Source organism: Pseudopodoces humilis, chromosome 5 (genome assembly GCF_049639895.1).
Source record: "Pseudopodoces humilis isolate 2021_Gansu_Grassland_sample_001 chromosome 5, ASM4963989v1, whole genome shotgun sequence".
NCBI classification, from domain to species: Eukaryota; Metazoa; Chordata; class Aves; order Passeriformes; family Paridae; genus Pseudopodoces; species Pseudopodoces humilis.
The window spans coordinates 6,373,086-6,396,467 of record NC_142204.1 but is presented as its reverse complement, the minus strand read 5'-3'; the positions used below and the strand labels follow the sequence as shown (position 1 = coordinate 6,396,467).

Sequence of the window (23,382 nt, the reverse complement as noted above, 5' to 3'; positions counted from 1 at the left end):
AGAAATACAGCAAACCAACCAAATATTAAAAAAAACCAAACCAACAACAAAAAACAAGCCATATTTTTTTACCAAAGTAAAACGGAAGTTGAGAGCCTCAGCATCTTATTAAGATTCAATTTTCAAAATGAAGTTAAAACCCAACACTGATAAGGGTGCTTCTTGAACAATAAAAAGTGGCAAACTAGTAAAAATTTTATTAGGAAGAACTACAATAATGGTACTAGTTGCATGTAAAGTAACCAACCATACTTAGGATTTAGCAGAATTAAAAGCTCTCAGAATGACCACAGAGCTTTTAATAATTCTCAAGCTGTTAAATAAGAAACACACCTCTAGTATTCAATATAAAATACTATATTGAAAAAAAATAGAGAAAATCTTTCCCACATTTTCTAGACTGGTACACATGTCTTTTTTTTATTTGTTGTTTCTCTTTCCAAAATTTTTCTTTCATAACATGTCTGGCAGACCAGTACTTAAACACATGGGCTTGTGCTTTAAGCATGGAATAAAGCTGAACTGGCCATAAGTATGGGAATTCCAATAAATATTTTATCAATAATCAAACACTACCACATTAAATTCCTTTAGAGAAAGGCAAGCATCAAATAACCCATTAACTGATTGCCTGTCTATGCACAGTACATTCTTTCCCCATAGTTAAGGCAGAAAAAATAATACAAACTATTCATGCTTTTTACAAGGAGACTGACAAGCAAAGGAATAAATGCTTCCTTTTGGTGTGTTCATCCCTCAGTGATGGAGTAATTTCGGTAAATATGATAAACCAAAAGTTTCCCAACTTCTCTCCTTAAAAAAGCAAATCTAGTGCTTTTACCTTAAAATATTTACATAAAATCAACCTGAAAGAAAATAAATTCAGATGATTGAATTTGCTCATTACTTCCCAAATGTTATTCAAAATATTGAACTAGAGCAATTTTCAGTTTAGTATTATCAGACACACCTGGCTCCAGGGCGAGCTTTTTCTGGGCCTGAAATGTGAAGTTTTCCATTTAAGTTCTGGTCTGCCAGTTGTTATTCAATAATGAAACTTCAATACATATACTTTTAGGAACAGTCTTAATTATTTAAGTAGATTAGATTTAGAAAACTTCATGCATAAATTAATATTGTTGCCACAAAGTAAATTGTAGACTTTAGTTTAAAAGAAAAAATTGTAACATTCATTAGAAAAAACTTAAAACCCAGACCTAAACATATATTAAAAACACCTAATACTGGACGTTCATAATCTCACTAAAATTCTGTAAAGTAGTTACAGAACAGACAGTACCAACAACTATACTGGAATAGTTAATTTTTAATCCACTGGTGATGAAATACATTTTCTGTGGCATTTTGAAAATCAAATCATCATCATGATTTACCAAATGCTGGTTGATTCACTGTAGCCCACTACAGCATGACAACCCAATGCCTTGGCATGGGATTTTATTTCTTGTCTGATTTCTGCCCACCAGGCATCTCGTGTCTCTGGTTCATCTGAAAGACAAAGTATAAATCAGTTCACTATTCTGTACTATGCCAACACAAAGCTTCATGCAATTAATCTGAAAAGTTGAGGTTTTCATATTCAAGTGTTTTGAATATGGACACTTTATTTCCTTCCTATTTATCACAATTCAAGGAAACACTAATGGGACTTTTTCACTAATTATCTTGTTTCTCCTCTATGTAAGCAGATTCTCACAAATTACTACATTCTTGTTGTCCATATGACACATAACACTAAAATACTGTAGATAATGTTCCAATCTCTCCCCATTTTTAGTTCCAAACCACACTCTCGGTTTCCAATAACACAAGAGCAGTGTTTAACTTGCAAGAAAGCATCACAGATACTCTGTAATGTTGAAAAACTAACAGTAATGAAACGGTATTTGTAGTATTAAACTAATATTTTACTTTGCTGTACACTTGATATCTTTGAAATAACCTCAACAGTTTTTCCTACTGGAAGCAGTTCTCTCTGTTATCCGGATTTCAAAATATTTGTTCAAAACTGTATCACTAATCAAACAATTCTGTAGCACTTCTAACTGTGAGAACCCATAGGGATTTGAAACTACTTCTACATTTACAACACAAAGAAGTATAGGATGTACGCTGTCAGTGCTTTTTTGCTTCAGTATCCTGGAAACTGCACCTTCCCGCCATGCCCATGAATGGATCTGAATTACCTTTATTGTTCCCAAGGTTATATGTTAAATATAAAAATATGCTTTTCTTGAAAACGACAAGATACAAAATTACAAAATATGTGTGCTGCTAGAATAAGTTCATGCAATCCTGCTCAGCAATTAGTTCCCATAACTAAAGCTCTGTCTTGCAAGCTTTTTAAACATGGAGCCAACAAATACTAAATTTACAACTAGAAGTTGTCAGCTGTTTCTTCTCTCAAAACTTACCTGTTTCAATGAATGTAGTTGGCAACTGTGTAAATTGTTGATACAAAAGGGAAAACTGGTAACAATCAATCATATTACCAAGGATTCTGAGTAGAGATACTCTTACACAATCTCCCTGAAATTAACTGAACTTTGCCCAGATACAAACTTCTGGCCACTGAGTTCTCCTTGCTGAATCATAATTTAAGTATCCAAGGTCAAAACCATTATTTGGAACCAATTTTGTACTACCAAGAATATTTATTAACAGTGTATGATAAACACATTATCATACACTTGGTTCTCTGACAAACATGACAAACAAAAATGCAAGATGCAAATATACACATAATTTAAAAGTTACTGAAACAAAAATATTGTAAAGTAAGATGTATTCATTCATGACTTTACCTCAACTTTGCATTTAGAACTAGGCTTTAATTTTTCTAAACTAATGATCATTTTCTAACTAAAAATGAAGAACATAGAGGTTTGTATATTCAATTATACCTAACTTTATTTGACAATGCTTGTGTAACTCACAGCATTATGCTGACCAGCAGCAGCCTGGATGTTCAGACTGAAGTTTATTCAACCTTTGCTTTAAGAAATGAACACTGAACAGAAAAAAAACCTTACAGTGAGAGTTCTTAGGAATGTTCTCTGCAATCAACAAAAATATACGTGTTATGACACAAAACAAGGGATTCCTATGAACTGTATCAATCATGTTCTCTTATATCCAACTTTACTTTAGCGGGTTTCAGTGCATTACTGGCAGAATCTTGAGGTGCTGCACTTCACTCTCAGTGCGAAAACACTGTTTAAATCCTCTCAGTGCCTAGGAAAATAAATGCTTAAGATGATACTCAGCAATCCTCATTCAGATTCCTGGAGCACCTGCTCTTCTCAGCTTTGGAAACTGAGATTCCTACAGAAATAATCCATCACAACACAAGGTTGGAGCTGCCCAGCTTCACAGCTCTCAGAACCATTTGTGGTACAAAAAGTGGGAAATGTCTTCTCTTTGCATGTATACCTCTGGACAGAGGCTGCTTCTGCTGCCATCAGGCAACAGCAGTATGGGCACTTGAATTGAGGGAGAATCTTTGGAAATGGATTGTAAGGCCAGGCTATAACATCTGACATAAATTCAGAGTGCATGGAAGATGTGAGACCACAAGTACATTCTGTGAAAGTTCTCTCTTTTTGGTTAAATGGATAAGGATCTTGGGAGTAATTCCTCTTTCCCCCTCCAGTCATGAGCCAGAGATTGTTTTGATAAGCAGTGTGTTTCTCCTTATAGACGAAAAGTCTAAGTAGCAATGCAAGTGGTTCTCTGACCATGCAGAAAATCACCTGCTCAATGAGACTGGATCACAGGCAGCTGGTTATAAACTTTGACTAAACAGCCACACAAATTCTTGTACTTCACAGAAAACACCTGCAAAGAAGAAATGCCCTTTTTTCTAGACAAAAGGTGCCAATTTTTCCAAACTGTAACTTTTTACACCTTTTGGTTCCATGTGGCAAAAACTGCTTCTACTTATCACCAGTGACATTCCTATGCAAGAAAATGTGAAGTCATGATGACAGGTCGAGAGATAGCAACAGGTGAAGTGACTGAGGATGAATACAGAAAGTGCTGTGAAATAAAAGTAAGATTGATAAAGACAAGAATGACATTGAAAAGGAATGTAGCCAGAGTGAAAACTGAAATGGAATGAGATGTTGAAAGAAAACAGGGATCCTTAAAGTGAACATAAAAGATAGAAATAGTGACGGGTCCCAAATTCTATGCAAACATTTAGCTTTCCTCCACAAAAATTTATAGTTTAAGCTATTGAAGTTATTAAAAGACTTAATTTTGTTACCTAACATCTACAAGAACAGGCTACCATTATGGCAAACACATACTGTTGTGAAGTTGCTCAACACTATGTCTTGCTAAAACAACATTTAACCCTTAATTCTAAGAATCTGTTCAATATCCTCACTAGCAAAACTATTAACTACAGAAATGTATGGATAATTTTCATTCTTATTAGAATTAAGAAGTGTTTTCCAGCCATTTTCTTCAGCGTTAACAGGACCAGGCCCCATATCTTTAAAATAATCCAATAATTTCTTATTGCATAAGAGTCATGCATAAACAACTGTTTGTAAAGAAGACTGGGACCTCTGCTTAAGACATTTGATTATTTTTTGTTCCAGAAAGAGGCCAAAAAATAACAACTATTATGTCTATATATAAATACTGTACATTCACAGTTTACATGAACTTACCTTTGCATATTAAAACACAAAATAATTGTCTACAATTAAAACCAAACACCATGACATTGCAATAATAAGTTGATACAAAACACTAAATGCAGTGCAATGTGTAGCATTCATATTCTTCTGACAAATATTTTCACAAGCAGCCTTTTTTGACACATGAGCCACACAATTTCACATGGGGATGCTGTCGTAGCATTTACAAGTTTAGTAAAGCTAAGGATTTACATAAACAATTAAAGGAGTTAGGGAAGCAGGATGGCATGTGTCCAGCACACTCCAGGAGTGCCTGTTGGTTTTTTTGCTAAGGCAAAAGCTTAAGAACTAAGGGTTTGCGAAGCAGATTCAGCAGACAGGAGCCAGAAACGGTGGGTATTTTGGCGCATGCTTGGATCAGGTGACAGTACAGACTGAAAACTATGGCAGCTCACTGAAATGGTTACAGAAAGTAATGGCCCTGGATTCTAGGTGGAAGCAAAAAGGCAAGCATACAGAGCACTCAGTCACAAGCTTTTCTAGCAAATGTACCGAGTAGTTTGGACCAAGGTTTCTCTACAACTTTAAGCAGAAAAGTTTGCAGGAGATTCCACTGCTAATTATGCCTCCTTTGTGGGAAATCAAAGGCTGAATATTAAACTTACTTTATTAATGTTTCCAAATTGGCAGAATATTTATAGCCAACTGGAAGCAAAGCACACTATTTCTATAGCTGAGGACTTGAGAAACAATGCTGTTAACAGTACAGTGTTCTATAAAAATTGTGCCAACTCAAACCTCCTCCAACTGAAACTTTCCAAACTGACTTTATTCAGCTGTTTTATAAGACACAAACAGCACTTCTGTACCTGGAATGTTCTTCGAGTTAGCTCTATCCACCACCAAGTCACCCATCTCCTCTAAAATACAAGGTTGAGCTGTACTATCCATGGGAAAATATCCTGCATAAATCTTTCACCTGGACACTATCACCTTCTGATTCATAAGAAGCAACACCTTTCCAAAGTTATTTGCTAGAGGGTCACTTGTACAGGTTCTTTCAAGATTTAGCCAGAAGCTGCATTTTGCTAGTCCCTATAGATTTTTTAAAACTGAAGACAGATTAAGAAGAATGGCCTCTTGATGTCACAGGTCATACCCAAGAGCTGCTGTAGCCATAAAGCTGAATCCTTAGACATCCTGAGGAAGCGATTCCAAAGCAGGAACTGTCTGATTCATTTCAACCAATTTTACATGTAAATATTTACATGTATAACACAATCCTCTGACAGGAGGACAATCACCTGAGGAAAATTTTCACGATGTATAAATGACTCACTGTTCTGTTTCAAAAATGGCAATGGAGGCCAATAATATTCTTTCAGATTCAATCTTTGAACCTTTCATTAGGCCAAGCCATTATCCACACATTCAATATTCCCTTATTTTTGTATCTTCTTAATGAAAAACCTGTAACAGTTAATACAGAAAGAAGTGTGGTATTTTTCTGTAGGTTTGGCTGGTTGCATTTTTTTAACAGACATCTTTAAGTTTATAAGAACCTTCCCTTGGACCTTGAAGTTTTATTTAATCCTTTCTGGTTATCCCACAAACATTGACATTATCAATTTCCTAAAATATTTAACAACTAAATAAATGTAGAGAAACACAAATCCTCTGGTCTGTAAAGATTAACACAAAATTCGGGTAGCAAATACCTAAACCTATAGCAAACTAACCTAGAACTTTCAAAAAAGTTTCCAAGTCGCTCCATCCTTGTTTAAAAATACTACTCCCTACATTCATCTTTAAGACTAAAAAATATACAAATGAAAACTTTGTTACAGAAAGTGAAGGAAGAAGATTGTAAGGATATATCAAAGGAAAACCAGGATACACTAAACTAGCAGGAAACAATGCAACCACACCCAAAGAGAACAAGCACACTTACTCTTACAAAGTTAAACTCCAAATAAAATATCCAGCCTGCAAAAATGTTATTGATTACCAGTGTTTTTCTGCCAGATGAAGTCAGAGAGCAGCACATATCTCACATCTTAAGCCCAAACTGCTGAATGAGTAAAACAAGACTTGAAAGTTGAAGGAATTCTTCAATTACTAAGAAGACAATTTTAAGAACACTTCAGATTAAAATTGCATTTACAGGATGAGATATTGGCTGGCTGATTAAATACAAACACTTTCATGTGCAGGGCAGTTTCTGCTGTGTGAATCAGGCCAAATCACTACATGATCATCAAGACTCCAAGAGAAACCATATAGAAAAGTCCACACATCATTCCTTTCACTGTCAGCTCACTGTTAAGGAGTGTTAGCTTTAATCCCAAAATATACTCCAAGACGGAGGAGCAGAAGGGTTGTTCCCCTTATGGCTTAATACAGCCACAACAGTGGCTACAACCTTTTCTTTTAATTGTATATTAAAGTCTAATAGGAAGACTACAAGCTGAAAAAAGTATTGTCTAAAAAAATGAAATATCTTGCAATAATATCAAAGCAGCAGTAATAATTTAGTGTAGAGATAAAAGAAAAGAAACCACCATGTGATACAACTAAAATAAAGTGAAGAATATAATGTCAACATATAAGGCATTTGAAGAAAAAAAATAAAAATATATTAAAAATTAAACAACACTTTAAAATATTTAAAAATGAATGTTTAAATTTGTAATACTTAGATATAATACTTAGAATTATAAAAGCTCAAAAATACTGCCCAGAAGTTAGAAAACATTAAATATAGGAAATAAATTTGCCCCTGGAAAATTAGTTCCATGCATAAATATGTGCCTTTGTTACTCCAGCTTTCAGTGATTATTTCAAACACTAATTCATCTTAGAATGGTGACTCAGCTGGTAATAAAGAAAGTACTTATTCTGTGTCTCTGTTGCTTTGTCACCTTAGTACAATAAATACAACCTATTTTAAAAAAATGAGCAATTTTCAAAGAAAAGCCTCAAATGACTACAACAAAGAGGCTGTTACCCAGGGCTGGGGACACTACACTGTAACAAGACAGGGCTTTCTAAAGCACATTTCATCTATTTTATTGCTGCAGGAAAGGGATGACATTATTTGGTATGAAATGGCAGTGTCTCTCGTTTTCCTATTCCTTGATTACACTCCTCAGGAACGCAGAAGTTCAGCAACCAGCATTTCTATACACTCACAAATGTTTAAGACAAACTAGGCAGAGAAGCCTCTTTTAACTTCTGCATCCAAGGAGACTTAAAAAGAAAAATTATTGTGTCTCATATTGACGTTTATCAGTTATTACAATAATGCTGTTACAGTCAGTTAGAACTTGTGTTCTCTGTCTGTATATTTTCCTACAAAACTTCTATAGACATTTTACAAGGCCATGTTTAGCTGTAATTATGTAGCAATTAGGAAGGTGTTGACTCAACCAGAATCATTCTGGTTTTCTTCTAACAATGATAAATTTTGAGCCAGGCAAATAGTTCTACAGCTGTATGTTTGCAACCACAGAAGCAAGTATTAGAAGGCTAAAAAACCTCAAAGCAATCCATGAAGGAAATTTTATGAAAAAAGTAGTTTTAGTCAAGCCCCATATTTTGAAATTAGGATGAGTTATGTGCAAAAATACAATTTTTGCAGGTTCTCTCTCTTGTGTACTATCAGTTCAAAAATGAAATGTAGTTGTGCTATAAGCAATGGCTGTTTTGGAGCACTTGTGCAAGGAAAAGTTGATACTGGCTGTCACACCATTACCCAGAATTTAGGGAGAGGTTTTCAAACAGTATGAACAGATTACATAGCATTATTTAGGTAGGCAAAAAATTCTAAACAAAGATTTTAAATGCCAAGTTTATTTATGAATCTCTGACAGAACATGTGAATAATATTCTGTGCTCAGTGACAGCGACCACCCTTTTTTCAGTTACATAAATATCTACTTAGAACTAACTCTCTCTCTCAAAAAAAAAACCAGAAAGACAAATAAAAATAAAAAAAAAGTAAGCACAGTCCCAAATAAATTTGTTTCATTAACATAAGGGTGTATCTGCTTCCAGAAATAATATTCAAACACCATTTACATTAACCATAGAAATGACTTAGGAACATTCACTCCTTTGGAAAGGCTGCAGAAAACTGGAGTAAATTATTACTGGAGAACACCACACCCCTCACTCTTCTCAGAAAAAGCTTCTGACAACTGCCTTAACCTCCCATTTTCATTCAACACACACTGATGGACAGTGAGTCAACCTGGAAATTCTCCAAGAAAAGGCAAGAGGTCAACCTTAAAATGTTTGGGTTTTTTTTACTACCTGTTCTGAAGGATAACCACATCAGACACCAACAGGAACATTCTGACATTTCCTACTGTGTTCCTACAAATGGGCCACACTTACACCCCATAAAGCAGCTTGAAATGAAATTTGCACATTCTCTGTTTGTATTTCTGTGGAAGAAAAACATTCAGTTACAGAAACAAAACATAGCCAAGTTTTCCTCTTGCATTTCCTCATATCCAAAACTAACACTGGAGAATTTCACACTCCAACAGCAAGACTGGATATTGCACAAGGAGTTCAAGAGATGTTTATGAAGTTTTTAACAATCTTATTTTTCCATGTTTCTGACTACTGGAGCTGAAGATGCACTGCTGGAGTAGCTTCCTGAATGAGGAGTTTAAAATTCAATTATGTGAGAAACAGTATTTTGGTGTTATGAAACAGCCATATGGAAAAGCAGTCTCTGTTGAACAAGTTCTTGCACTGCCTATCTTTCTGCTCTGTGTTTAACCTCAGTGCCAAACTTTTAACAAAGATCCAGTCTTCTGGACTGAAGATTCCTTGCATGATTTTACATTTACAGTTCATTCTTTCTCAGAGAGTGCACCAGAGGGTATCTTCCACTATATTATGGGCCTCTTTACTATGAATTTTTGCTCAATGCCCTACTTTTATTCTGCAAACTCATCTTCATATCCACCTTTTTGTATTTTACAAACATTTAATCAATTCTTCATCAAACAATATGCAATTCCCAGATATTCAAGCAGCTTCTTTTCCATTCATGAAATAGTCAGTTTTTACTCCCATGTTTGATTTTCAAGCACCTTCAAATCTTTGATGTTTCCCTACCAATGGATGCTCCTGTTTTACCTTACACATAATTAAATTGGTAAGAAAAAAAAAAAGGAAAAAAAACCCAAAAAACTCTCTGCACTACATAGGTTACTAAGCAAGCTGAAATGAAGCCTGAACATTTTTCAAAAGGAAAATAATTTTAGCCTACTTATGGTTGTGATTGCATTCTCTGTCCAGCAGCACATCTAGCACTGCAAAACCCCCACACTTCAGGAATATGAAGGTAATCTGCTCAGTCCCAAACCAGTATGATTAACCAGCTCTTCCTACAGACCTACTGACACACCAAGGCTACAGAAACACACCCAGTTCTCAGGGAGGTATTAACTTTACAATTACTGTGTGGTTTAGACCTCTCTATTGCAACCAATATTTTAGGTAACAAGCACCTCTGGGTAAAATGTTTTATATACATATATATGCACATTCATTTTCCTGTAATCTCTAAAAAATTTAGACAACAGTCTTGGATATTCTGTCAAGAACTGAATTCCTGACTTCCACTTAGCTTCCTAATCTTACATTGTGAATCACTTTCTAGCCTAGTTCAAGGCATTTTTAGTGTCTGTACATAAACTCATTTACTCTGTTATTCTAATAAAATTCTTTCAATAAAAACATCCTACTGAACAATCTGGAAGAAGTAACAATGAATTCCAACTTTTCAAGGTTGTACACAATATATAAAAATTTCGACACATTTTTTAACACCTTGGATCAGACTATGCCATACCAGTCACAGACCTGAGAATTTTATAATATTCTTTTCATAGTGGAAGTTAATTTTAAAAGATTATCATTTTAGAACAAGCAAAGAAAACGAACAATATCAGAAAAATTCATAATCATAATATTAAAGGATGCTTACTTTAACAAGGAACAATAAAAATGAGTTTTAGGCTCTCCCTACTTTTGAACAATCTGAAAAATGAAAAATATCTGATTTTTAATAACTGTACATTTAAACTGACTCTTAGAGTCATACAGATGCTTGCATGGCAACAGGGAATTATCAAGAAGGAAGGCTTCTGGGGGAAACAAGCCTTCAGAGGTCAGCTTTGTACCTTTTTATTGCACCAGCTTTAAAAATATCAAAGTTTGACATGGTCTACTGGCTTGGGTGTTACATGTAGAGAAGTTATGCCTGCCTCTCTTCCATGTTAAGCATGTTATCTTTCCAGAGAGAAAACGTGAGAGAGGTCTTTATTTTATCTAGACTGCATCAACTCATCTATTCCTTTTACAGCTGTAAAAGAAAGTTACTTTGATTACTAAAACTGCATACAAAATAAGAATATTGGAGCTTTTTTTTCAAGCCAGGTAATTATGTGATTAAAAAGTTCAAATAATTGTTTTAAGTCCTGAAACTGGCTGCTTTTTACAATACAAGATTTATGAACCAACAAATCCTGGGCTACATACTATCCTTCTCTTTACACAAATAGTTCTCTATTTTTCTTAGACAATTTATATCTATTAGTATCTATAATACATCTGTTATTTTAGAGCTACTATTAAGAACAAACACATTCATCCATTTCCTGAAATTAACAGGAGGAAAGCCTTTGTTGAATAAAGTGCAAGCCCATGCAAAACAAAACTAACAGTCCCCCAAAAATCAAACCAATAGGCCAAAAAGAACCCCAACAAATACCTTACATAAAAAAACCCCAAACCAACCAAAAAAAAAAAATCACACCTAACATGATCCCAACCGTGTAAGGAAGAATCCATTCTCTTCCCCTAAATTACTTCCTTCATGGATGCTGAGCTGAAAGTGACTGCTAAATAAACGTCTGAACATTCAGCTTTCCAGATTGGTATTAAATTATTCTTAGCAATACTATTTTATACTAAAACAATGGGTTTTATTTTTAAAGAAAGTCTTTAACAACATGAAAGCATGACATTTAGGCATTTGATGATTAAATAGATTTAAATTTGAAGCATTAACCTAAATATCCTAGAGCATTTCTAATAACTTCACTGAGCTGCCATAATTTCTGTCAGCATATGTAGTACTGAATGACTAATAAAATACCTGAATTGAAACTATTCCAGTCTAGCAGTTTGTATGATCTTGTGTTACCCATTATTCCGACAAAGGCTGAGTTCAAAACAGCAAATTAGTAGATCAGTTATAGAAGCAGAATAGTGAAAAAAAACTACCAACAAGAACACAATTGACAACACCACTCCACAGGAACTGGAAAGACACAGACAGCAGAGTTAATAAGAGGCTGGAATAGAAAGGGAAAAAGGAGCATGCTATAGCAATCTAGCACTCGGTGACCAAAGTGGACAGTATATGGCAATTTTGTCTTATTGGCAAGTTCTTAATCCACCTTCAAATGTTCTCTCCTCTTCCATGTTTTCCTGATTTATTAATTTACCAGTTTATTTGCTTCCTTTAATATTTTACAGACTTATTTGACTCAAATGCTTCACAATCATAACTATATCAGAATTTTTTTCTACTTCTCCACCTTCCCTCCCACAGCCATGTACCTTGTTCCCCCTTTTGTCCCCACTATTTTGCAGTACGCGTTCCAAGGATCATGCATTTTACATTCACTTGTCAGGAGCAATCTGCAAGTCTCACAGAAACACTGCAGCTGTGAAAACATGTATCTCTATCTTGCCTTATGTCTTATATTGCTTCCAGTCAGCTGGTAAAAATGGAGTAAATAATGCAAGAAATGAGTTTTTAAAACTTCAGAGAAAAATTGTGGGTTTTTTTCTATTCTGTCTTACATTATCACACAGTAAATTTTGCATATAAGAGATCTGCATCAAAAATCTGCTGAAAATACAGAATCCTAAAATAACTTGGTAGCAAAGAAAGATTCACATATTAATTATACTTTGGCATTTCTTTCAATATTCTCTTCACTGTGTAAATACATCTTAGAATAGGAAGACAGAAGATTAACACTGTGTACTAATATACTTGAAAAAAATCCCTTAAAGTAGGAGGATCTAATTCAAATTAAGTCTTAGATTTAATTTTATGTTGCTAGTTTACTGAATCTTTAGATCAGCAACAATCTGATCTACCTGCCTGGAGAATTGCTTGCCTTGGGCCATAGGAAGAAAATGAACAGATAAGTTTTTTGTACTTGTTTTTAAGGATGTATTTGCATAAATTTCCTTTTATTACTCCTGACTAGTGCATGCAAAACCACTACAGGTGCTATTTTTACTCTCCTCTGCATTTTTAAGTGAACTGTCAACTCCAACTTTTTGCAAAGCATTCCTCCTCTGGTCTCAGTGACTAAACCAACCAAGTCTTCAGAGTCAAAAGTCACTCAGTTCTAACATTAGAACTAGGACATGCAAAACACACATGTTCTCGTACTGGGGTTCCAAGGAAAATAATATATAAAAGTGTTGAAGTATTGTTCAGTGAAGTTTTTAAGAACAGAAACAAAGCTGTAAAGTTAAAAACCATGCTGTGAGCTAAACTGTAGCCATTAGTCCTTAAGGATTTCAAGGAGCTGAAAATGGGAAAACATTCAGAGTTAAGACCAAGCATTTAATCTCGTTTTTGTTTGAATGGAAAACTTGCATCAAGTTTTAATCACAAAAAGTGGTAAAAAAAATTAATTAACCCTTCAATAATTCAAAGGTAGTTTTCAGTGTAAAAGTTACTGATTCAAAATATTTTTTATTAGTACTTTAATTAGCTGAAATGTTTCTCACTAAAAACGTAACCTTTGCATAACTTGTTTTTCAAGCTTAAATGATTATCTGAAATACATTGCTTTTGACATACATTGTTAGACTAGATCTGCATCTATTCAAGCACTGATATGTTATAAAAGTTAGATGACAGGCCTTGTGCAAAGAAGTCATTCCCATGATGACATACCAGGATTGTGGATGCGATCCAGGAGCTTCACTGAGCGAGCACTGACAACACCCCCAACATGGACTAGAAAGCCTGGTGGGAAGGTCGTCAAGGTAAAAAATGGGAATTCCTGTTATGATTAAAAACAAACATTAAATGACTGCTTACCAACCATTGCTGAGTGCCTGTTAACATGCAATGAACTGATCATCTCCCTGAAATACAAGCAAAGCAGTTACACTGGGCCAGACGTGTCCTTCAGGCTCACTGAGCACTTCAGAACCACGTGTCCTCATGGACCCATTGTATCAGAAAAGCAGAGGTTTTACACAGTGAAAGAATACTTTTCCCCCACAGAGTTTTTTTCTCAGCACAACAGTGATAAATAATCAAATCTTTCCATATTTAGAGGTTAACAAAACCCCTACTGATCCACTTTTACCATGGCTGCTAAATACCAGAATTATTCTTTCATTAGCTGATTAAAAAACAAATGTTTTTCTCCATTTTTAGGTGTTCTTGTTACAATAGACTGCAGTTTGATTCTGAAGCACAGGGTGAAACAAACTGTAGTCTTGTAAGAATAAGGAGTGTCTTAATACAGGAAAACATACCAAAAAAAATCAAAGGACTGCTCTGCTCATAAGCTCTATATAAAATATGACAAGTAAATATCCATCTTTTAAAATAAAGCATAGGTCTTGAAACACAACTGGAAGTTCTTTAACTAAGGTAATTAATTTCCAGTTTGTAAGTAAATTAAGAGTTTAAGTTTCAGCAACTACTCCAGCTTTTAATTCATAAAAGAGGCAAAGTAAGTAATAATGGTAATTTTTCAAGACACATATGATGAAATAAAAGTAATATTCAAAGAAGTTGAGCCCAAAACCAGATTTTAGTTTCTCCAGAGATGTTCTGCAATATGTCTAATATATACATAATAACACACTTATGGGGGAAAGGCAATAACTCATGTTCAGCAATTCTAAATGCAGAAAGCAAAAAAAAAAAAAAAAAAGAGAAATCATGCAATCATGTTTTGTATAATTGTAACTGATTAAATGGAACAAATAAACACCATATTTTTATATGAGAGAAAGTACAGGATAGATTCCTTTCTCACATACTTGGAAACAGCACAATTCAACTGAGCTTCTACCTGAACAGCACACATGCTGCAGATTCAGTGAGGATCAGGTTCTTCCAGCAATACATGGCATGAAAAGTCATCTTAAACTAAAGCCCAATGTAGATTTAAAAATTAATACTTGAGGATTCTTACCACCCTTGTTATAGGAATTCCTAAAACTTTTAAAAGGTCCTACAAACTTCAAGTTTTCTGGATTTTCATTTGGCTTTTACATTCAAAATTAAGAGGCAAACTTCGAAATCAGCAACCATAGTATCAATAACCAGAAGAAAAACAATCCCAAAACCCAAACCCTCCAGTTTTACATTAATGCAATTAGAAAGTAGGAAGATTTCACCCCAGGATTCTGCAAACCTGTTTGACTGATGAGTCTTCAGGAGCAGCAATGGATTCTAGAGAGGTACACAGTAAAAATTCCCCCAGAAGGTTCTAACAGATTGCAAAGTGCTTTGCAAGTTATCAGAACAGTCAAAATACTCACTTTCCCAGGACTGCAGAAATCAATAAAGAAGTTTTTTGAATGTGTCACCTATATGAAATTCCATTAAGCCTATACTACATTTACATTTTATATATATATATATACACACACTCACATTTACACTGTGCTGAAGCAGTATGGAGTGAACAAAGTAAATAATACTCTGGGCTCTAAAGCTTAAGCAAATCCAATGTTTTTTAATCTAGATGGAAATTCAGAAGTTTTTCTACTTTCTGTTCCTTTCCATAAGGCTGTGTACTACAAGTAATTTTAACATGTTCAGACTTCCAGTTTGCCTGATTCCCTACACTAGAAACCAGGAATAAAACCTCAAATAAGAACATCTTGTAATAAATATAATAATGTATGATTATATAGAACATAATTATATATTATTTATGAGTATAATATATATATAATACATCAATACTGCCAAGCCTGTATTATGATACATTATCAAATAAGGTGTTCTGTCAGTTAACTAGAGCCACAGACAAATCTGCATAACAGACTCACTGAACCATTCTGACACAATTCTATTAACAATCTGACATTCATTCTGACACTGATGGAACTCCATCATTTCATATGAGGACTATTTTTTTTTATCTAATTTAGAGGTTTTTTTAATTTTATTATTATATTACTCAAATACAACTTCCAGCCCTCAATTACATGTTGTCAACTGTAATAGTTCAAAATTATAAATCTACAGTTATTTCAGGGAAAACAGAAATTTCAGGGAAAACCAGATGCAGTTCCCTTATTATAAATCACCTCTATTATTAATCCCCTCTATTACTGTAATTTGCAAAGGACTCCTTTACATCAAGTTGGTGCAACCACAAAATATTTCAGTACATGACAAACCAGGATGATTTCCAAGCTACAAGTGAAGATGGTCAATCATTTTACCTCGACCAATTCACAATTCCACTTCACAGTCATTGATTGCATAGACCATGAAAGTACTGTCCCTTTAATACTCACCACTACACTGAGATTTTATAGTTGGTGTTTGGGGGAAGTGTGATAAGGTTACAATCAAATCCACAAATAATACAATGTTTAAAAATGTGTATACACATACATGTATTGCTAGTGGTCTTTTTTAAGTGCATTTCATTCAAAGACACAAAATAATGAAGCAGGACATGGAACAAGGCTACACACACCCCCTTCCTGTAAGTGCCAGCTGAAGCAGTTCTCTGATTCCTTTCCAGCCTCTCTCATTCCCATCATTGAATCACTCCCTCAGGTAATGCTCAGGTGTGCTCACAGAGCATTTGGGGCTAAACCAGAGCAAGAAACTGGTCCACATTAAGATATTGCTCATTTCCTGGTTAATTATTTTTATTCTAAGCATATTTACTGTGCCATGTCATGAGGTAGCCAAACAACCTTAGAGTTTTTCTTGATCTGAACTGAGAGGATGGGTGGATAAGAAGTCACTGGAAAGAAAAGATGCTTAAGTGAGGATTTCAGCAAAACAAATCTCCCAGAGAACTGCACTCTAACACAACAGATTTCCTGCAATGCCCTTCAGAGGTGAAGGCCAACAGATCCCCATTCTAAAAAGGCAGCAGCAAAGAGCTCTTGACCACTTGCAGAATGCAAAAACAGGAAGAAAACAGAATTTGTCCAAGTGGAAGTGAGAGACATGAAATACCACTGAGAGCAGCTTTTGGCCATTTCTACAAAAACACGGGCTAATTTTTTAGGAGTAAGATACCTCAAATTTTCCTACTGATAGAAATACAGCTCATATTTTTTTAGTTAAAAATATACAGAAAGCTGTGCTACAGTTACTCCTGCTATCTACATATGTCCAGGGAATTGCTAACAGTTATTAATGTACAATGTAACAATGTAACATGTAGATGAGTTTTCCACAGCTGTACTTTCTACAGATTTATTTTCAGGGAAGAAATTAAGGAATATTCCCTTCTAACAAATTCTGTTCAATTTGTAGTTAGGGCTATTTAAGTTATACACCAAAACCATATTTGGTTAAAAAAAGCTGTTGAGACATGCAACTAAATGAAATTATTCTAAGGTACCTTAGCATTACCATGTACCTGAATAATCTAAGACGCAAAAGAACTATTTGAGCAACCTGCTCTTGTGGAATGTGTCCCTGCCTATGGCAGGCTGGCTGGAATAAGATGATCATTAAGGTTCCTTAAACTCAGAGTATTCTGGGATTTTAAGATATATCTAATACATGTGAAACTATATTATATATAGTGAATTTATTCTTGGTTTTCCCAAATACTTGCTATCCTAAGTAATCCAGATGAGTGCACTGTTTATGTGTGTAATATTAAAACACACAAAATAACTTATAGATGTTATTCATTCCAGTTAACTCAACTTAAAGGTAACACCAGAACAAAAATACATCCAATATTAAATTTTTAGAGGACAGAAAGAACATATTTTTTATAGATTAACTGTCCACATGCTTTGCTGCTACATCATAATCGTCATCAATAACAGACTCAACGTGTCTCCATCCAATTTTACAGAATTTTTTTTCTACTAGACAATACACAGACCGTATCAAAATAATGTGCAAATAATTCAAGCTCTAAAAATACATTAAGAACTCTTAATTTACATTTTTACTGTCTTTAAAAAGCTTCCTAAGGAAATAAAAAGATCAGCCATGGAATGTCTGAAATGCTAGCAGAATCAAAGCTAAACAGAAAAAAGGCTTGTTTTAAAGCATTCCTTCAGCCAAATTAAAAAATTAAAAGCAAAAAGCCATGGTTTTGTATTCATACCTAAACTAAAATTTTAACTGAAATATATCAACATGCAAAATACACCCATCTAAAAAAATGCTCTTAAAACAACAAATAAAAAAATTTCTGCATGAACAAAATTACAAAGGAATTTGCAAAGCCTCACCAAAAAAATATATATATTTCAGATAATGCTTTTGAAATCCCCAGTACAAGAAGAAAGGGCTAGAAAGAGTCACACAGTGTTTTTCAACATACCCGCCTTCTACAGAACCTATGGGGCGATCCTCCCTTAGCCATGGATAACACAAGAAATGAAAAGAGAATCATCCACTTACTCAAAATAGCAGATGGGCACTTACTTTTCACAGATGCAAGTGAATTTGTTCCTGTGACTGAAATATATGCTCCTATGTGACTAGTTTAGGTAGTCAGAAATTGCAATTAAATTTATTTCTGAGTAGGAATATACTCACATTTCTTCCTTCAAGACACCTCATTATCAACATTTTGATCAAAACAGTATATAATTTATAAAAAAGATTTGCAATCTTATTTATTTGCAACTCATTCCAAATGTAAACAATTAATTAAAAATACTATTTTCATCATATAGTCTATTCAGTATAATGAAAGATGGTATTTTTAGTCCTACAGAGGAAAAGTTTAAATTTATAAATGTCTTTTACTGCTTGGCAAGCAGTTCAGGTTCAAATTCCCAATTAAATGCTACCCTCTACTCCATGAAATGGGGTACAAGGTATGAATTCAATTCCCAAAAACTGAAACTTCCCCATTCCAAAGGGGATTTTCAACTTGTTTAAAGCTTTGCCAATGTTTCTGAATGTGGCTTCTGTAAAAACTTTATCATCATGCGTTTAATATTTAACTTAACATGCATCAGTACCTTACAGAGACCACACAACAGTAATTTCTCCTACAACTTCTTAATACCATCGGAATTACTTTAGTGCTGCGCACAGTTAATTGCTCCACTTTTCCTAATGCTTTAGTAATATATTAATATTTAAATAATTTGTGTATAAAAGAGCTATGAAACAGTCAACACTTGTAGTAAGTTCAGACCTAAAATTACACATTTTCAAACAGAAAGTAACAGCAAACATTTAACTTACTACAAGATAAATTTAAACTTCAGTAGACCAGAAATGGAAGTATAAAATGCCTTACCCTTTGTTCCAGAGCTGACTGAGTCTGTTGTCTTAAAAGAGTTTTAAATGGCCCCCCTTCTTTTCCAGCACTCCCACTGCCCATTCCTGAAGAGTATCAGTACAAATGACATCCAAAGAAACATATATTATAATTTGTAATCAAAGGGTGATTTCAAAATAGATAAAAATTAGTCATTGAAAACAACCAAATTTTCCCCATAATTTTAATTTTTAAGATTAAAAAAAAAAAAAAAATTGAAATTTTGATTTGAGAGTTGTTCTAGGTTTTTCTTTTCACATAGTGAATTCACTAGCTGTGATTTTATAGTATTTGGACAAACCCCCCAGTCTAAGATTTTTTTCCTGCTGCCAATCTGAATTAAAATCAACTTTAAAATATAAAAACGTAAAGATGTGGCTTTAAAATTCTTTCCTATGATATATAACTTTTATTTTCCTGTTATGACTTTTTGCCTATGATTTAAATACAGATCTACTTTTCACAAAGTTTTTACATAACCAGATTATCTGCCCTTATCTGAAAGTTCCTCTGTCAGATGACACTATAGTTGTGTATCTCTCACTAATATTACTCCATATTTTTATTTAACAAAAGTAATAAAAATCTGGTTTTCAGAGTTTCAGGTAACTAAACCACCTTCCTAACTACTAGTAGGAGACTTTACACATAATTACAGCAGCAGTTACATAATGCATGATTAGGAACAAGAAAATACAAAGGCAATGCATATCCTTTGATTTGAAATATAAACTCTGAAAAAAATTACAAATTATTTTAAATGACAAAAATATTAATCTGATTTATTAAAATAAGCTAAGGGCTAGTACAGCTCAACATTTAAAACTACACTTGATTATTGTATTTGCACACACATAAACTGCAGATTAACTGTAAACAAACATGAGATAAACTCCAATTTTGTGTAATGTGATAATTCTCTCTTTCCTTCTTTCATATTTTTACCTCCAGCCTCACCCCCTAACCACAGAAGATTTTGTGCAAAGAAAGTTTATCAGATTCACTAATATCTTTGCTGTTGAATTATTTGCTGTCAAGGACGTGTCCCCTTAATAGAGCGTGTTGAGATGCAGTTTATGTGTCTGACAGTAAATGATGGGCTCTGTGGTTAAAAACCACTGAAGTAAACACATACCAAGATTGTGTTTTTCCTAAAGTAAACACAATGCTAGCGAATCAGATTTTCTTGATATGTCATGCCTAAAAGCACATTATCATTGCTGTTCCTTACATCTAAAGCCACCAGGGCTAACATGACAAAGTAAAAAAATAAGCCCCCCAAGTAGTAGAGAAAAGCAGGGCATACAGAACAAAAAGGTGTCAGGAGCAAGATGAAGTACAAACACCACAGCGCAAACAGTTAGAAATGAAGCCAAGATTTTCTTTTCCAGAATTTGTAACTAATTCAACATAGTAATTCCTTGCTACTTTCCTTTTTCTTCTGATCAAGCATCTGATAAAGATGAACAAGACTGTAAATACACATCAAAGTGCAGTTATTGGTTTTAACCGTAGACCAGGAGATCTAGAAATGTAAATTCATTCCTAAATTCATTCATTCATTTTCAAGAGTTACTAAGCTACCATTACCATGTAATTAGATGTAAAACCACTACAATTTTCAACAAGTATTTTTAGCTGTTCTTGGATAAGGAAACAAAAATATTAGTATCTGTATAGTCCCATTAAACAAGATTAAATTGCTTTTACTATTTAGCATTGATTCTACACATCACTGTCAGGGACTATACAATATTAAATACAGACAAACATAGCATAAGTACTACACATGAAACAAACTCAAAAAACTCAAACTAACCAAAAGAGTTTCTACAAAAAAAGCACAATTACATCAACTATTTAATTGAAATTTATGAAAATAATCCATGACAGTGAAATGAAAAAGTGGGCAGTAAAAATAAAAAACATGGGCTTTGTTTAGAAGTTTAAATTAAAAAGCAGAGTCGGTAGCATCTGATAACCATTATTTCAGCAAATTATGAATGAATTCAAGAGCAAGTGCAATCTGCATCTGCTCCATGCAAAATGCAGGAAAAGTGAAGAGAATGTGTGGGATTACAAATACAGTAAATTATTTCAGTCCAATTATGAAAGGATATTTTTCAAGGGTAAAGAAGAAATTCTGTAGCATAAATGACATTGTTTCAAATCCTCTAAGAAGTTCTGAAGGTGTTTCAAGCTTCTGGGGCAGAGGTGAGAGATGAAATGAGTAGTCATGTAGCCAGCAGTTTTCAGAGGCTAACTGAGCAAACCAGGGTTACAGAAGCATCTGTGTGTTAATCAAACAACAACATTTCCTTAAAAGGTTGTTTAGAAGGCCATAATAGATAGATCCTACCAGAAGCAGCCAGAAGCAGCTCTTCAGTGAAAGAAACACTTTTCCTCAGAACAACTGGGCTGACATGGCTAGAGTGTAGAGGTTTAATGCTAGACCCCGAGAGGAGGAGACAGGACTTTTTAAGATGTGGGGAATCACAAGAGAGTGTAGGGGAGCTGGGAAACAGGAAAATCCTAGGTCCCTGTGGGGAAGGTGCTGTGGAGGAAAGTAATAGAGACAAAGATGTAGATTCAGAAGATGACTAAAGAAACGGACAAAAGAAATCAAAATGAAGCATTTTTGTTTTCTCTAAATGAATCAACACTTACTGCAAATTATTTCTTGGCATACAAAGAAATGGAATGACAATACAGCTCTACAACATGCATGAGAAGCATGTTTTTAAAAATCATGACTTGATTAACGTAATTTTGGAATTAATTTTTTAGAGACATGGTAATTTAACATTTTAAATGTCAAACAAAATTTGATAGCAAATAATATGGAGTAAAACCCAAACAACAGAAGCTTTGCACACATTTAATCTGATTACTTTCATTATCTCAGTAGAAAAGGTTATTTTCCAAACAGGTCATAGATCTGTTTTATGATTTTCTAGAGTAATAAATCTTGTAGAATTTTAAGTTCCCACCAAGAAAAGGAGTTCCCACCTTCTCCATTTCCTCCAAACATATGCTATGGCAAATCAGAATGTATTATCTGATTAAAAGACATCATGCTTTTTGTCAGCCTGATTCTGTTCATTTGCAGTGGCATAAAATATATCCCTACTCCCAGAATCCTAACTTCAAACCCAGACTCAGCAAATGTATTTATAGATCAGAAGGCATAACACAAGCACAATTGCATTTCACAGAAGACATCAAGGTAATATTCTCCAGATTTAGAGCTATTGAAAATTAGATGCTTAAGCAGATCCAAGTTTCTACCTCTCCAGTGTTTTGTTACTAATTCTGGGAAATTTTGTTATCTGCACTGTTTCTCCAGGTTAATCTCCATCTCAGACATATCAGCACACTGCCTACCTGACTGACAAATAGAGAATATGATATACTGCAGAAGTAGCAGAAAATACTTTTTTTTTCACATCAGCCAATCTGAGTAATAAGCATCTCCAATTTGATGATGTTTGATATGTCACATAAGAAGTCTGCATTTCTTTAACTACTGAGATCACTAACTTACACACTGAGATATCTGAACTTGGTAACAGCCTTGGGAAATGAAAATAGAGGTCTAAACATATACAGTAATTGTTCAGAACAACATACTGAATTCTCAAATCTAACTTAGCAAATCCTCTTTGGACAAGTTTCAGCAGAGTTAAAAGATGCCAAAAAGACAATGCTAATAAGCAAAACTATGCCCACAGTTTGCTTTAATAGTAGAAAGATAGCTAAAAAATATACATACTTGAAAAATTCCTACAAATAAGAGGCACCAATTACATCATCTGTTTCAGTTCTGAAGCAACTGACTGAAGACAACAGGGTTTATCCACCTACCTAATATTGCCAGGAAATACATTAGGCTGCTGCTTTAAAACCTTAACACATATAAGTTGCCACATGCCTAAATTCACAACACTTACACCTATAAAGACGGCCATCTATGTTACATTTAAACCCTTTACCTGAAATGATCTCTACCATGGAAAATCTGATCAAAAGACACAGGTTTTCAAATATTAAGTATAACAAACACATGAATTTGGGGTGCTCCTAAGTAATATCTGTAGGCCCTTTAAATGAGTGACCACCATAGGTTACCCACA

General features: G+C 34.2%; 1 protein-coding gene across 18 annotated transcripts in view; it reads right to left on the bottom strand.

Annotated features, from left to right (window-relative positions):
- Positions 1–23,382, bottom strand: part of C2CD5 (C2 calcium dependent domain containing 5) — a 57,327-nt gene that overhangs the window by 19,826 nt on the left and 14,119 nt on the right. For 7 of the 18 annotated variants that reach the window (XM_088055107.1, XM_088055096.1, XM_088055095.1 and 4 more), the window contains 5 exons: positions 21,609–21,803; positions 19,229–19,314; positions 13,681–13,789; positions 11,851–11,916; positions 1,395–1,509 (listed from right to left, as the gene is read on the bottom strand). In XM_088055107.1, coding sequence (XP_087911233.1) covers positions 1,395–1,509; positions 11,851–11,916; positions 13,681–13,789; positions 19,229–19,314; positions 21,609–21,803 — 571 coding nt within the window. The remainder of the gene's footprint in view (positions 1–1,394; positions 1,510–11,850; positions 11,917–13,680; positions 13,790–19,228; positions 19,315–21,608; positions 21,804–23,382) is intronic. The other 11 variants (XM_088055108.1, XM_088055100.1, XM_014256090.2 and 8 more) reach the window with 3 other exon arrangements.